At 40.2% G+C, this 16,876-nt stretch overlaps 1 protein-coding gene and 1 pseudogene across 5 annotated transcripts in view; both read right to left on the bottom strand.

Annotated features, from left to right (window-relative positions):
• DMTF1 (cyclin D binding myb like transcription factor 1) overlaps positions 1–16,876 on the bottom strand; it is a 50,878-nt gene that overhangs the window by 2,850 nt on the left and 31,152 nt on the right. For 3 of the 5 annotated variants that reach the window (XM_040260701.1, XM_040260700.1, XM_040260702.1), the window contains 8 exons: positions 15,921–16,030; positions 13,453–13,681; positions 11,831–11,982; positions 10,336–10,545; positions 3,870–3,955; positions 1,364–1,519; positions 484–858; positions 44–191 (listed from right to left, as the gene is read on the bottom strand). In XM_040260701.1, the coding sequence (XP_040116635.1) occupies positions 44–191; positions 484–858; positions 1,364–1,519; positions 3,870–3,955; positions 10,336–10,545; positions 11,831–11,982; positions 13,453–13,681; positions 15,921–16,030 (1,466 nt within the window). The remainder of the gene's footprint in view (positions 1–43; positions 192–483; positions 859–1,363; positions 1,520–3,869; positions 3,956–10,335; positions 10,546–11,830; positions 11,983–13,452; positions 13,682–15,920; positions 16,031–16,876) is intronic. The other 2 variants (XM_040260703.1, XM_040260704.1) reach the window with 2 other exon arrangements.
• Positions 7,390–9,796, bottom strand: LOC120878101 (annotated as a pseudogene).

The following is a 16,876-nucleotide window of genomic DNA, read 5'->3' on the forward strand; positions in this document are numbered from 1 at the left end:
TATCCCCCTTAAGATTATCAGGCACATGATGGAGTTACAGTACCTGTTAGTGTTGTCAAAGGCAAGACGGATTCAGTATCTATAACATCAGATGTCTGGATAAAGCCATGTGGTGAAGGAACAATAAGTATCGTTTCATCATCAATTGTTGTTTGATGAACTTGCTCTTCTATGGTAGGAGACCCTAAATCCTAAGTAATAACAAACAAACAAAAAAAGATTCTGTTTCATATTCCTTGTTTCCCTTAAGTCCTCAAACACATTTAGGCTTGAAAGGACTTTCAAGTACTATCCTACTTTAAAGTCAGACTATAAAGAAGTCAAAGTTAAGGTCTTAAACAGACAAAAATAATAACGTCACACTCTGAAGTTTTACATACTAGCAAAACAATAATTTAAAAGAACCAATTCAGTGACAGGTCCTGCTCTAGACTTTTCCCAAACTGCAGGTTTGAGGCTTAAGGCTGTTTAAGTGCAACTTACTTCAGTAACATAAGCCCGGGCTAACGGGGAGGGTTCGTCCTCTTGTTTAAGGTGGGTGTCAGAGATTTCTTCTTCTGTTCTGACCATAATACTATTCATCAGTTCTGTGCTATTTTGGTCACTGAATTTGGATATATGAGCATCATTAAATGACGGCTCTACTGTAATCTTAGGCTGATGAATTTCATCTGGGAAAGTGTCTGCTTCTAGGGCATCTGGAGGCTCAGGAAAATCAGATGAGTGAATATCACTATCCACTGTCAGTTCTGCTTGGGATATGGAAGAGGCGATGTCCTCTGTGGCAACTGTCTGAATGATGACTCTTGGTGCGTGACACTGCACTGTGACGTCACTTGTGTTCAACAAATGTTCTGGCTATAGAATGTTAACAAAAACAATCAGTGGCAAGATGAAAAAGTACGTACCAGCCTACAGTTACAGACAAGAAATGACATTTCACGTGGTGCCCTGGTGTCCCCTCCATGGCTCTCACCTCTGGATCTGCAGTGTTCTTACCATGTTCCTCTAGAACTCCTGTTTCTTGACCTACTGGGGCCTCTGCACTCCTAAGAGCCCCCTTCCCCTAATGTACGTCCACCTCATGCACAGGAATGAGGGAAATACCCCAGTGAAGGTGTAAAACATGCTCCTGGGACAACAGTGGTAGAAGAATAGTTTAAATCCATGGATTACAGTAGTATTGGCTCTTCATATTATATATCAGCTAATTCTGGTCCCTAACAGGTCCTGAAGTCTTGGAGCTCAAAATTTATTTCCCTCCTCCCCCAAGGTATGAGTTCTATCTCTGGTGACACTTCAGTTTAGTCAGTCTTTTCTACAGAAATTAGAAAAATCAAGGAATTTATGTAAGATGACATACAGATAAAGCATGAACAATGATCTGTTCAGGAGAAGCAGGAGCGGCAGCTGCCAGGGTGACTGTGGGACTAGCAGTCAGAGTGAGGGGAAGGCCTTGGCTTGAGCTTGTCTGAAGCAGGTAGGTGCCTGGAGTGCCAGTGGGCTGTAAATGGAAAGACTAAAGGAAAAAGAAAAATAAGGTCAACACAGGTGCATCATAACACTCAGTAAGCAGACTTAGTGCTCACTACATCTAGCTTTACATCCAAAATGGGGACTTTACTAGCCACAAATGTACTTGATACCAATCATGAAGGTGCAAATAATAAAATAAAAAGCATAATATTCTGGACTATTTATGTGTTGTAAGTCATTTCTCAGCCTGCAGGTTTAACAGAGAGGCAAGGCCCTGATCCTACTCTTCATGCCCTGTGTGTCTATGGTCTGGTTTCAGCTCAATTTCAGTCCAAACCACTGTTTCCAGTGCAGTAACCTAGCACACACTCTTTATCCTTTCTCTGTAGCACATAAAACCTAGCAGTCTCCCACTTAAAAAGCTTCACATCTTTGAAAAGGCACTATGGCAGTGTTTACTTACTTGAATAGATTTTTTTTTCATAGTATAATTTTAGAAAATTTTTATGTTAGGAGAAAATGTACAGAAAGAGCAATTAGTCTCTTGCTGAAAGAAAAAATTCCTAATTGAAAACTGCTTAACTGATAGTATATTGAGATGTTTTATGGAAGTGTAACAAAAATAGTGAACAGCAACACACGTTTCACAGCCACAAGCTTCTCCATGGTAATGTGAGTTTGGTTGACCCCAAAACTCTGAAGGAAGAGCATGTGCACTTAGAGCTGGAGGTGAAGGTCCTAAACCCTAAATCCTGGCCTCTAGTCCAACGTGGTCTTGTGGACTTCCTTCACAGCAGCTCTACTGGCTCCTGACTCACTGCATCTAGGTTTCTTAAACATGAAAGCAGGGATAATGCCTACTTCTCACAGAAAGGTTTGCTGCGGATTAGAAATGATTGTGATGGTGCCTGGCACACACTGGGTATTAACTCACTTCTCCCTCTCCCTCTTCATAAAAGTGAAAGCTGACTTTTTCTAAAGGTTGTACTTATAGTAAATACTTTATATGTACATGTATATCATATACGCATATTTTAATATACTTAAATACATTTAATGCTTATACATTTTTGGAGCTGAGGCACTATTATGCTGAGGCACTATTAATAAATTAGGACAGAAGTCTCTAAATCTTTCAATGTGACCTCGTAAGTTAAAACCTGAACACGTACCTCAAATATACATGTATACATTATTTATTGGGCCAGGCGGAAGGTGGCAAAAAAAAGGTAAATCAAATTTCTGTTTTGTACCTGTGACAAATGACTTTCACAACTCGGTTTTGGAGACCACTGAATTAGGAAACCAAGGCTTAGGTTAAGCAAGCAGCCTAGTAGAAGTTCCAAAAGAGAATCTTTTGCTCTGTGGGCCATTTTGAGATTTGGCTGTGTACAGGATATAAATAAACTCATGTACTAATACTCCTTATATTTTTCACAGCAAAGAAATCTTAATAATTTAAATAAAATATTTTCTTCATGAAAACTGAACCAATAATTTTGGGTTTACCTATTTTAGAAATCAGGCAAAGAACTGGGGCTGTTTTTAAATTTTCACTGCCCCCCCCCCAAAATTACATTTAAATTAGCAGACATATACCATCTCTTAGCATAGTTAACCTCTAATCTATTTTCTGTCTCTACAGATTTGGCTATTTTTGACGTATCAAATGGGAGCCTTGTACTATATATTTTGTGCCCCATTTCTTTCACTTTGCAAAGGTTCAAGGTTCATCCTTAAAGTAGCATACTTTTTACTGCCAAATAATCATTTGTATGTCTACAGCACACTTTATTTACCCATTTATCAGTGGATGGACATTTGGATTATTTCTACTTTTTAGTTATGAACATTCATATTCAAGTTTTTACGTGGATGTAATGTTTTCATTTCTCTTAGGTATACCTGGGATTAGAATTGGTGAGTCATATGGTAACTATATGTTTAACCTTTTAGGGGACTGCAAGATTCTTTGCCTAAGTGGCTACATCATTTATGACTAGGACTTTTAAATCCTGTATCCTCAATGGCTAGTGCAGTGTTACTCTGTTAAATAATTCATTCCATAAACTCTTCCTCAACCAATATGAACTTGTTTACAACTTGATAAAAATATATAGCATGTACCCTACGTGTTAGCATTGTCATTTTCATCTATATAAGAAAAGATGTTATTGGTTTATATCAGATTGAAAAAGAAAAACTAAAATTAATTATAAAAAGTAGAAGTCTGATTTATGTTGTCTTCTAACCATCTGGCTTCCAAAATCATGGATATAGTTACACTTACTGATAATCAGGTTAGTTTTTATATTTCATTTGCTTATGTAATATTTCTAAAATGATACCAACTGATCTTATACATAATATGGCTTTTTAAAGTAGTTACTCACTGGAAGAATCTCAAATGTCTGTAGCGTTCCACTGTTTAGTGTTATTGTTTCCGAGTCAACAGTAGCAGCAGCGGAGTCTGCTGAAGCTGTGGTAAGAACAAGGACAATAAATAAAACACTTTCTAAATTTCAATTTCCTTAGTGTATTCAATTAATTAGGAGGGCAATTTCATATTGAATAATTGGCCTGGAAACCCACAATCATTTAATAAGAGATAAGAAATCTAATGGATCTGTCTGGGATGGCATAGATAAGGGTCAGCAAACCATGACTCATGGCCAGATCCAGCTCACAACCAGTTTTTATAAATGAAGTATTATAGGAACACAGTCAAGCCTACTTGGTTATGTATTTTCTGTAGTTGCTTTTGCACTACAAGGGCAGTTGAGTAGTTATGACAGAGACAAAATTTGCTAACTCTGGCATAGATCATAAAATATTTTTAATGTTTGTAAGAAAGAGGAATACACTAAGGCTAACCTGCAAAGATACAGGAATTTGATAAAATGCTAAGTTTTCCTGTATCTTTTGGTAAGATGGTATAGATGTCTGGAATATAGAGATGTCCGAGAACACCAGATTTTAGTTCTAGTGACATCACTTCTGGTAATGTAAATCCAGGCAAATAACTTACTTTAATCCAAACTAATATTCAGAGACTTTACTTGCCCTATCTCACACAGTAGTTGTGAGGATCAAAAACATTAAATACACAGAGTATTGTTTCAGATGACTGTACTGGGTGAATGAATAGCACTTTAGAGATCAGACAGGTATGTCAACTGAAGCTCAGACTAGATCGTGTCTGCTCAAGGTTATACAGAACTACAGCAAACTAGAAGAAATGTGAGCTCTTTTGGTGTTTTCAGTCCCACTTGTAGGTACATCCACGTGGAAAATGCTTTGAAATTGACTTCTACTGTATAACGTTTATTGTTTATTATATTCTGACTATAATACTTCTCAGTTTAAGAGATATGCACTTAATTCCTGTTATTTCTCTGACTAGTTCATGGATTAAGATCATACTTAGAATAATTTGATTTCAGATAAATAACCTAAATCAAAGGTAAGCAAATTATGGCTGGGGACAAATGTGGCTCAAGGCTAAGAATTGTTTTTACATTTTTAGAGGATTGTGTAAAAACAAAAATAGAAAATTCCATAGAGATCTATCTGGCCTTGGCCTGCACAGCCTAACATATATGTACTGTTCTGGCCCTAAATAGTCTGCATCCCTGACCTCTAATAAAGAAACAATCATGAGATTTTAGCTCAAATGCCAAGAATAATGGTTGTCTTATAAAACTCTTACTGTACCCGTATTTCTTACTAGATGAAGTAAAATTATTCTAATACTTAAAAAAGTATGCTGCGAATGAATATTAAGGTACCATTTATAAAATGTTTGCTATTTTCCCAGTAAGTATCAACCCAGTAGCCAAGGAAAATTATAACTTTCTCCATGCATAAATAATTTTTAGCCAACAGAATCTCTCATATTTATGGTGGATTAGTAATTTCACTTGCTTTGCAATTCTTAAGACTATAAAACAAAACCAGCAGGGTAAAAGAAAATAAATTCTTCATGTTTAACTATACTGGTAGAAAGCTAAAGCTAATATGCACATATGAATTACAACTTTAAGAATAAGACAAGCATAATTAATTTAAACATCTGCAATGGCATTCCCAGAAACACAGTGTTAATAATGCCAACTAAGTGGTCCAGAGATTCTCAAATGGGACCACAGAGTACATATGAAAACCTGTAAGTTGCCTGTATCTTTCACACTGACTGGAAAGCACCGTTTGGCATTTTATGGCTGACGTCAGGGGACCCTGCACATCTTGCAGTGTGTAGGAGGACATCCTACCAACAGAGAACTGTCCCACTCAAAATGCCAATAATCCCTAGACTGAGAATAATACCCAGTGATTGAAAAACTCTTAGCAATGGCCTTTCTATAGGCAAATAACATTGTGTAGGGGGGAAAAGTGAGATAAAAATGAAAAAATAATATGGTTCTGAGATTTTTATCCTCATTCTTTCCTTTTCTGTCCCTCTATAATAGAAAGAAAGGTAGATCAACTTGGCTTAGATCTTAGAAAATAAATTTCTCTCCCTATAACTCACTGGGTTCTCATCTCATTAAGCACAAGAAGATGCCAGTCAGAGGCTAAGGAAAAGAGAAAGTTGAAAGTCACTCAGTTGTGTCCCCATGACTGTAGCCTGCCAGGCTCCTTGCTCCATCGAATTCTCCAGGCCAGAGTACTGGAGTGGGTAGCCATTCCCTTCTCCAGGGGATCTTCCCAACCCAGGAATCAAACCCAGGTCTCCCGAATTGCAGGCAGATTCTCTACCAACTGAGCCACCAGGGAAGCCTCTCTGTTTACACTAGAGAGGTAAACAAAACAATCCCTGTAGGAAACTGGGTCTTTACTCCCTTAAGAAAATCTTTTTCAACCTTACCAAAGCCCATTTCTTCTACATTTCACCTCAAATCATTTGTATGTCTTCTGGTGAATTACTACAAATGATGTGCCATCCTAGGGACTCTATGCCCTTGCTTCCGTTCAGTTCAGTTGCTCAGTCATGTCCAACTCTTCGCAACATCATGAATCGCAGCACACCAGGCCTCCCTTGTCCATCACCAACTCCCGGAGTTCACTCAAACTCATGTCCATCGAGTCGGTGATGCCATCCAGCCATCTCATCCTCTGTCGTCCCCTTCTCCTTCTGCCCCCAATCCCTCTCAGCATCAGGGTCTTGTCCATTGAGTCAACTCTTCGCATGAGGTGGCCAAAGCACTGGAGTTTCAGCTTTAGCATCATTCCTTCCAATGAACACCCAGGGCTAATCTCCTTTAGGATGGACTGGTTGGACCTCCTTGCAGTCCAAGGGACTCTCAAGAGTCTTCTCCAACACCACAGTTCAAAAGCATCAATTCTTTGGCACTCAGCTTTCTTTATAGTCCAACTCTCACATCCATACAAAGGGAAAAACCATCCCTTTGACTAGACGGACCTTTGTTGGCAAAGTAATGTCTCTGCTTTTGAATATGCTATCTAGATTGGTCATAACTTTCCTTCCAAGGAGTAAGCATTTTTTAATTTCATGGCTGCAGTCACCATCTGCAGTGATTTTGGAGCCCCCCAAAATAAACTCTGACACTGTTTCCACCGTTTCCCATCTGTTTCCCATGAAGTGATGGGACCAGATGCCATGATCTTCGTTTTCTGAATGTTGAGCTTTAAGCCAACTTTTTCACTCTCTTCTTTCACTTTCATCAAGAGGCTTTTTAGTTCCTCTTCACTTTCTGTCATAAGGGTGGTGTTATCTGCTTATCTGAGGTTATTGATATTTCTCTCAGCAATCTTGATTCCAGTGTGCTTCTTCCAGCCCAGTGTTTCTCATGATGTGTTCTGCATGTAAGTTAAATAAGCAGAGTGACCATATACAGCCTTGACGTACTCCTTTTCCTACTTGGAACCAGTCTCTTGTTCCATGTCCAGTTCTTTTTTTTTTTTTTGCTTTCTAAAAATTTCATTGAATCTTGACACATTGGCCTAGCTTTGGGGTAACACAAAGGATGCCAAACTTCAAAGCAAAAATGGAAGACATTTTCTGAAGAGGCAGGTGCCCAGTTCTGAACTTCCTGATGCAGCTAGCATTCCAAGTGAACTCAACAGGATGAGGTACAACCTACACTGCGTAACCCAGGACACAGCTGTGGTCTACGTCTTCGCCTTCCATTCTCAGGGTTCTCGCTCTGTCAGGTACTGTTCAGCCAGTGCACAGTGAGATGTGCTTCTCTACTTGAGGGCTTCCTGCATAGAGCACAGCCACCTTGCTCTCTGGGTCACATGGAATCCTGAAACATGCACCATGTAATGGAAAGCCAGGTTTCAAGAAGTAAAAATCCTGAGTGCTTTGAGGGAAGCAAGAGGGCAGTCAAATAAAGATTAATAAAAACAATGTCTATAAAGTTCATGGAGGGGCTTGAAGATGAAAACTAAAATGTTTCAACCATGGAAGGGGTTGATCAACACCCAGGGATTGGGCTGCTTGCCTGAAGTGGGAGCTGAGACAGAAATTCAATTCTTTTGAGAATCTACATACATGGTAATTGGCAAAATACATGATAGAACAAAACATATTAATTCCTTTCTTTTGAGAATGGCTTTAAAGGGAGAGTGACGCTTGAGTCCTTCCTTCTATGGTCCTGCCTATTCAGCCATCCAGAGCTTGAAGGTCCTGTCATAGGAGCAAGCGGCTATGACCTGCCCATTGGAAGAAATCTCTAGGCCCATCACTTAGCCTTCGTGGCCGGCCAGTCTTCAGAGGGGACCAGCCTGGGTGAGTCCAGATCTTGGCTGTGTTATCATAAGCACCAGTAAGGAAGAAATTCCCATGGATAGGCTCAAACTTGACACCTGTCACTAAGTTCTGATGGGCAGGAATGGTATAGACACAACGTCTCCGTCGAAGGTCCCACACTTTGCGGGTGCTGTCACCACTGCCAGTTGCAATGTGGTAGCCATTGGGGGAGAAATTTATTCCATATATTTCCTTCAGGTGACCTTCTAGGAACATGATACAACATCCTGTGCACAGGTCCCAAAACCCGGCCAAATGCATCCAGTCCCTCAGTGCCAGCCAAAGAGCCATCTTGATGGAAGGCAATGTCATACACACCCATGCTGTGGCTCTCCTGATGCAGGATCTCCTCTTGAGCTTCCAAATCCCATAAGCGCCATGATCATAGCAGGTGGTACCTAAGAAATGTCCTGATGGATGCCACAGTACATGGGCCACATGCACTGCATGGCCTCCAATATCTGCCACAGGTTCATCACTGTCAAGGCTCCACAGCTTCACAGAACCGTCAGCAGCACAAGAGGCCAGACTGACGTCTTTTTGGTCCAAGGAGACCATGGATTTGGGATGGAATACGATCCCTCCCACGTTTGTGTTATGGCCTCAAAGAGTGTGAAGGAGGTTTCAATCGGGAACAGACCAGAGCTTGCAAAGCCCACTCCAACAAGCTGTGGCCAGCATTTTGGAATTGGGACTAAAGTGACAGTAGGAGATAGGCCGATCATCCCCAATCTGACTGCAGAAATTATTCAAAGATCAGAGAGATTTGTGCAGCTCTTGCATCTGGGAGGTTCTAAGTTGTCTCAGGAATCTCTTTATGAAGATGGGCCTCTTCTAAGCGTTTCATTGCCCTGGGCAGTGAATAATTAGCAATCCACAGTCTAGCAACCTTCAGGCTGTTTGGTCCTTCATGGTACCAGGTCTGCTGATACTCTTCTTTGGACTTCTTTGATTTCTCATCATCTTTTTTGGTCTTTTTTAAGGCATTGGTACCGACCACTGAGAGGATATTTCTTAACCTTTCTCTTCTTTCAGCAGGACCTCCAAAAAGTGTGATGGGTTCCCCAAAGCTCTAAGGCAAACCTTGACCTCTGAGTCATCTGTGGAAACGTTGATTTGCCAGGCTCGCTTCCTTCTCTCAAACTCTGCTAACACTTCAGCCTGTCTCTCACTGATGTGCTCTTCAATTTCAAACACTTCTCCAGAGGTTATGTTAATATTTGCTGCTTCAATTCCTGTTTTGAGTCCTTCTTTTCCCAAAAGCCCAGATTCTCCTTTGGCCAGATGCTCCCTCTCCTTCTCTTCCCAACTTCCATAATAGACGTGTGGTTTCTTCACAACGGGAGCCACTAAGTCATCTGGTGCCTTAGTTTTGGTTGCTGTGGAGGACGGTCATGAGGAAGCCATGCTGGGCTCCAGGGCCACAAAGCCCCAGCGAAAGCCGTGCTCTATGTTTCAGACCATCCACCGCGCACCCAGCCCATGTCCAGTTCTAACTGTTGCTTCTTGACCTGCATACAAGTTTCTCAAGAGGCAGGTCAGGTGGTCTGGTATTCCCATCTCTTTCAGAATTTTCCACAGTTTATTGTGATCCACACAGTCAAAGGCTTTGGCATAGTCAATAAAGCAGAAATACATGTTTTTCTGGAACTCTCTTGCTTTTTTGATGATCCAGCAGATGTTGGCAATTTGATCTCTGGTTCCTGTGCCTTTTCTAAAACCAGGTTTAACATTTGGAAGTTCATGGTTCATGTATTGTTGAAGCCTGGCTTGGAGAATTTTGAGCATTACTTTACTGACAGTATTTTAAGTAGTTTTCTATTAACCATTAATTCTTTATAACATCTAGAAAGTAAGATGATTTAAAATGGTTTATAATGGCTGGGCAGTTGGTTATCAGTCTTTCCTGTTATACATTCATCCTTTGCAAATATTTATCAAGCTAATAAACATAAAATGCCTTAGATCTCCTTTAATTCGTCAACTTGGATAAATTTCTGTCAAAATTCTAGAAGATTGAAAGGTGTCAGAGCCATTCACTAAATCGCACAGGTCAAATAGCAAGGAGTCCTGAGGTTACTTACAGACGTGAGTGATCTGGACGGGAATCTGTAGGGCTGTCATGGGGCTTGGAGAGATGGCAGCATTGTCTTCCAAGCGGGCAACTCTGATCTGAACATGCTGTACACTGGAATTGGAATTACTGTTTGGAACTCCAGGTCCTGATTTATTCTCCAAAAGCGTTGGGCTGTTTTTTTGATTTTCATGTAACTGTTTAAGACCTTTTATCAAGACTGAAGGGAGATGGGTAGACAAAAAGAACATTGATTCTCCGACAGACCACCATCTAAGCAGCAAGGGAGGTGGGGGGTAAGGAGGGAAAGTATTTGGAATAAATAGTTGTATATAGGATATGACATCTTACCAAAATAATAATAAAAAAAAATTTAAAAACCACAACCTGTCTGGAAATTTTTGGAAATGTTATCTATCAAAACAGATTTTTTAAAAAATCCACAACCGAACATTGTTCTTGCCATCAAAGCTACATTAATAGCCACTGTAAGGAACATAGAAATACAACATTTTCTATGTCTTAGGGCTTCTTGATAAACTTCTTACTTAGGAAGAAAACTAACGAACCTATTTTTATTCAGTAATGAACCGTGTGCCCACCCCCTGCCCTGACTCGAATGGCACTTGGCGGTTTTAGCCACTGCAGGAACAGTCAGCTGTCATCTAACTTACGACCCGCGAGCAGCAGCTGAGCTTTCCCAACAGCACTATGCAAACACCCTGAGCTCCTGTAAAGCCAGCTCCTCTACTAATCATGACAGACTACGCCAGTCATCCCAGGGGATGCTGGGTTCCTGTTGCCTAAGTATTCCTCCACTCTAATGGTTATACTACACTTTTCAAAAGGCAAAATAAATTTGTAACTGAGTATTTAGGAAAAAAAAATCACATTTTCATCAAGCCATATTCCTCAGCATTTAATTTACCTTTGCAAAAATGAAGCTGGAGCACTATATCAGTGAGAGTGAATTTGATTACCTAAATCAAAGACAGTACTACCTGGTTCAGTGCCTAAGTACAGAGCAGACAGTGAAGTGGAAAAGTAAGCTATACTTCACTTTTAAGCAAACCTAAGATCTCTAGATTTACACAATAAATGAAACTAGAAACTTACCAGCCTTTGTTCTACAAAATAAATCTCCACAGAATTTCTCTAAATAATGCAGTTAAGTAATTCAAAATTACTCAATTCATAAAAGTTGATTTAAATGTAATTTCTTACATCTTTGTATGCAATGAAAACACATGTGAAATTTATTTCCTCTTCACAGTTTATCTGAGAAGAATGTGTGTAAATATGTGTAATTCTATCCTTGGTGCTTTGAGAATTACAGATCATATTAACTCTGCTCAAGGAAAGTTTGTTACCCAAAGAAACAGGACAGAGGTTGAAGTAAAATCTACCATGATTCATCTCTCTTCAGCGGAGGCAAAGAACTTCTAACCGCTAATTCTCGAGTACTTAAGATAAGGTAAGGACTTAAGGAGCAAATAATACATTACCAGGGAACGAAACATCCTTATGGTTTGCGATTTGCCTTTTAATGGTCCACCATTTACTTCGAAGCCACTGTGGTGAACGGACACTGCTCCATCCCTCCGCTAACAGATCCCAGTTTATGTCATTTTCATCAGCTACATCAAGCTCTGCTATCCTATAGGTTACAAAATAAGCATCTGTTAGATGTTTGTTTCTCCCCAAGAATCCTCTTCTGACTACAGGTGATGGCACCGGCAATAATGGGAATGGCAGGGTGTGTCACTGAGATGCTAGGTACGTGGGAAAGGTGGACTGCGGGAGCGCAGGCCTGCTTCCTGAGCTAAGAGCTAAGACGTACCACAGTGATAGCCTTTTGTTAATGGTACTACCAATGTGCTGAAACATAAATATGGCCAGAACCAGAACTGTGAAGGAAAGGGAAGAGCTAAAAGTTAGAACAGAATAAGAACAGGTTTAGTTGTATAGTGTTCTATAATGTTTTATAGTGTGTTATATAATGCTATTTTCTAGATCTGAGCTCTTCCACTTGTAAAATAAAATTACTTAGAAAAGAATGGGGCTTCCCTCACAGCTCAACTGGTAAAAAATCTGCCTGTAATGCAGGAGAACCTGGTTTAATTCCTGGGTCGGGAAGATCTGCTGGAGAAGGGATAGGCTACACATTCCAGGTGGCTTGGGTTTCCCTGATGGCTCAGGCTGAAGTAAAGAAATCATCCAGTGTGGAGGACCTGTGTTTGATCCCTGGATTGGGAAGATCCCTGGAGAAGGGAACGGCTACCCACTCCAGTATTCTGGCCTGGAAAATACTACGGGGTCACAAAGAGTTGGATGCAACTGAGCAACTTTCACTTTCAGAAAAGAACTATTTATAAAGATGAGTAGCAGGGGAAAAGCTATATTAAAATAAAACTCAAAAGAAAATGATAAAAAGATAAAACAGTGCTTGAGCAGCAACCCCAAACCCCACAATTAACACAAAATAGTACAGCTAAATTTGGGGTTTTAATGGTCTATATGTTTTCTAGTTAACTGTCAGGATTTTGATTTTCAGTAGGGAGTAGCCACAAAAGTTCTAGCTGGTATTTTTGGCCACTGAGTCACTGAATCTTAAACCAACTAATTTAACAATAAGCTTAGGATTATTCCTAAAAGCTATCTTTGAATATGTATGAACTGGAAGTGTCTAATTTGGTCCAATTTGAAGGTGGGCGATAACTAATGTGGGTTATCTTATTAGCACAGTAGCCAGAGATTGAAGGGCATGGAGACTGACAGCCCTCTTACCCTCAACATGGTCCCTCTCGGCCAGGACTGAGGCACAGTGGTGGGGCAGTGGGGAAGCTGCACTGCCGCGGCCTGTGCCACACCTGTTCTGCGGACAGAGGGGGGACTTCAGTCTCCACGCCTTCAATCTGGTGCTCTGCACGAGCACTAAATCCACTAAAAGAGGAACAAACACAAAACAAAAAAGAGCTCAATATGAAATAGGATTTTAAACAGTGGCTCTCTATGGAAAAGATGCTTTCCCAACATCAGGCATCTATGGAAACCAAAAGAGTAAAGTCAATCTAGACAGCCACAGCAGTTCTGCAGCTTTTGTCATGAGAAGATCTAGGACACAAACCTGAGGATGAGATTGATTTCATCTTCCTTGGTCCACTCGGTACCTCCGCTCTGCTTCCAGTTCAGGTAGTTGAGCCATTTAGAACGACACTGCTTTTCTGAGCGAGTACCCACTCGTTCTGCCACAGCTGCCCAAGACACACCCTGTGTGACTATGTCACCTGGCTCAGTGCTTGTCAATTCATGCACCACCTCTGCAAGTCTCTTTTCTTCTTCTTCTGTCCACTTCCCTGAAAGGAGAGCATCCAGATAACCACTGCTACCTTTTTCTTATTTTGCAAATCAGATTCAGCACTGTATTTCAAAGGACTGATCGAAGTATGCAATAGTTGTCAGAATTATTTCTGAATGACATGGAAAACCTGTATGTAACTACTAATACAGTTACTAGCCCAGTAAGGTCCTTAGTGGGTTTCCAGGTAGCTCAGTGGTAAAGAGTCTGCCTGCAACACAGGAGACGCGGGGTTGATCCCTGGGTCAGAAAGATCCCCTAGAGTAGAAAATGGCAACCCACTCCAGTATTCTTGCCTGGGAAATCCCAGGGACAGAGGAGACTGGCAGGCTACAGTTCACGGGGTCACAAAGAGTTGGATACAACTTGGCGTCTAAACAACAAAGGTTTTTAGTACTACAAGTGAAAATATAGAATCCTCATAGAAAGCACCAACTGACTCTTTAAGGAAAGAAAAACTATCTAAAACATAGCTAGAAAGAATTATATTCTCTCAAGTTATACTGTGTCCTAATTGGGAAGTGTTCCATTGATGGCTTGCTGGACACAGTTTGAAACTTATACTTTTTTCTTAGTCCCACCAAAGATTCCCTGCTGTGCAGAAGTGAAGTAGTAAGCTCAACAGAGACCTTTACGTACAGGAATGAATGAGGATGGACAAGTAGAATACCTTGGCTTCCCACCCATTTCAATAAAAACAAAAACTTGATTTACATCATTTCCTTTCCCAACTCTAAGCTGCTGTGATAAAATAGAAGTCTGAGACTGGTATTCGCACATATTTCTATTTCAGTTTTTTTTAATCCATAAACCGACTAACAATATCACATGTTCCCTTTGGTCTTTTTCTTTAAAAAAGCTTAAGCAGAAAAACAGGGAAACAACAACAAAAAAGAAGAGAGACCCTTTAAAAAATGTCTTCCACTCTGTTTCTATTTTCTTACTACTAGTAGCTGCAAATTTCAAAAAGGCTATGTGCTTGCCTTTCTGGGATTCATTCATTCAACTGTTACGCACAGTTCTGGATACCAGAGATTCAAGACAAAGTTCCTTCTCTCCTATTTTAGCATGGCAAAAAAGTAAGGGGAAACTCAGACTGTCGTCTCATGGTGTGGTCAAAAGACAAAACTCCTGATCCAAAACAATAAATAGCAACAAGGAAAGGTAACAGGCAGAGCATTCCTTCAGGCTGGCAATCAGGGAATGCCATAATGTTTTTCCATTATGTTCATAAAAAGGCTTCTATGCTCAATGTCTTACATGAACCTCTGGGGTCCCACTGTAAACCTAAAACTCCCATTTCTGCTTCATTCACTACACAATAAGAGTTGGTGAAATTTATGTTTTCACTGCCTTAGAGGTAATAATGCTGGTGGAGTGGTTAAGCAGGAAACACTCCTGATTCCACTTTAGGGGGTGAGGTCAAAAATATATTCCTTGGAAGCTCAAGCCTAGCTTGAGAACTAACTGAACTTGTTTCTAATTGAAAGACTGAGCACAGGCTGTGTGGATCCTTCAGATAATTTGAGGGCTAAAAAGGGAACTGTGAGATCATTTATTCTACTGTCGTCATTTTACAGAGGAAACAGGTTCAGAGAGGTAAGTGAGAGTTGGTGGTGGAACCTAAATACTGCTGTTGGTCACAAAGATTAGGTTTAACAGTATCATCAATCAGTAATTTGTATACATGAACTGGGTATCTGCGGTCTGGTCTGGGGACTGAAACACCGATCACAATTTTTTTCTATGGAAAAAGTTCTTCAAGTTTGAAATAGGCAAAATATGTACAGCTTTTGGAACACAGCTTCTTCTTAAGTGGGGACATGCCTGAACTAAAGGTTTTCATAAATATGAGTTGATAAGCTGTTGCCAACATCAGTTCAAGAGTCAGATGGACTTAAATTAAAATTACTTCCTGCATATATGCTTTAAAAAGTACCTGTACAGGACAAAAATTCCCACCTGGAGCAGTTTCGAATTGCTACAAAACGGAAATATGCTAGACCTAAATAAAACCTTTGAAGCTGAGAAGATGTGTCCCTATGAAAATATCACCTTACTACACAAAGCTCAAAAATAAAGGATTAATTGGGTCTAGTTGAAAAGAAAGGGCACTAGAAGAAAAAATCTAAGCTTGAATGAGTAGTAAAGCTCTTTCCACAACAGAAGAGAAGGAAGTATGTGAAGGGGCAGGAGGGTTGAATGGTCACAAAGAGCAACAGCGGCGCTCACAGTACCTGTGTTGCAAGTGTCCTTCATCAGTCGGCACCGATCTTTGACGGAAGAGGCACTCCTTCCTAGCGCCGCCCCTATTGTTGCCCAGTCATTGCCATGCTTTATCCGGAGCCTAAAACAAGAGTCTGCCAATCAGCATTTGGTTCAACTGTTTTCTCCCTTTTAATTTCATCATTTATTCTTCATTCTTCTTCTTCCCATTTGACTGGTTTGGAAGTGGTGGGCAGCAATACTTTGAGAGCCAAAGTTTGAAAGTGTGGCCTTTTTTTGGGGTCCACAGTTGTCTGTGGGTGAAAAAAAACAGGCAGCAATTGCCTTTTTCCTGGGTCAGAGAAGAAATAAGTAACTTGGATATGTGTTCAAAAAAGACCAAATTTCCCCTCAGGTTACTGACACAATATCCCAGGCAATCCCCAGATTTTTCCCTTTTGAGTACTCCTAACAAGCTCTTCTCAGACACCTGAAAAATTTCACAAGTTCTTATTATCATAAACTGGACCAGCCTTTTTTTTTTTCCTTTCATGATCAACACAATCTGTTAACCCATACTTTATGGTCCCCAAATTATGTTTCCTACCAAAATAAGACTGTATAAAGTAGTCAGTCCAGATAGTTGGTGAAAGATCTGCCAACTCTAAATCATTCTAAACTAAGCCATTAGCACAACCTTGGTGTTGATCCTGGTTATGTAAGTTGCCCAAATTTAGTCTTCAGGTTACCAAGAATGGCCATCTTATCTCTTTTGCAACCCCTATTAGTAGTCTAAGGACAACAAGAGAAGACTGAATTTATGGACATGGCTACTCTATGGATTTGATAAGGTCTTTATATGGTCAACTTTGCTTAACAGCAGGATTAAGTTGTACCAGTCTACCAATAATCTCTTGACATTTTCAAAGTAAAAATTTAGAAAACACAAAATATTTAAAAAAGAAAATTAAAACTCAACTATCAGAAT

Source organism: Oryx dammah, unplaced genomic scaffold (genome assembly GCF_014754425.2).
Source record: "Oryx dammah isolate SB20612 unplaced genomic scaffold, SCBI_Odam_1.1 HiC_scaffold_18, whole genome shotgun sequence".
Classification (NCBI taxonomy): domain Eukaryota; kingdom Metazoa; phylum Chordata; class Mammalia; order Artiodactyla; family Bovidae; genus Oryx; species Oryx dammah.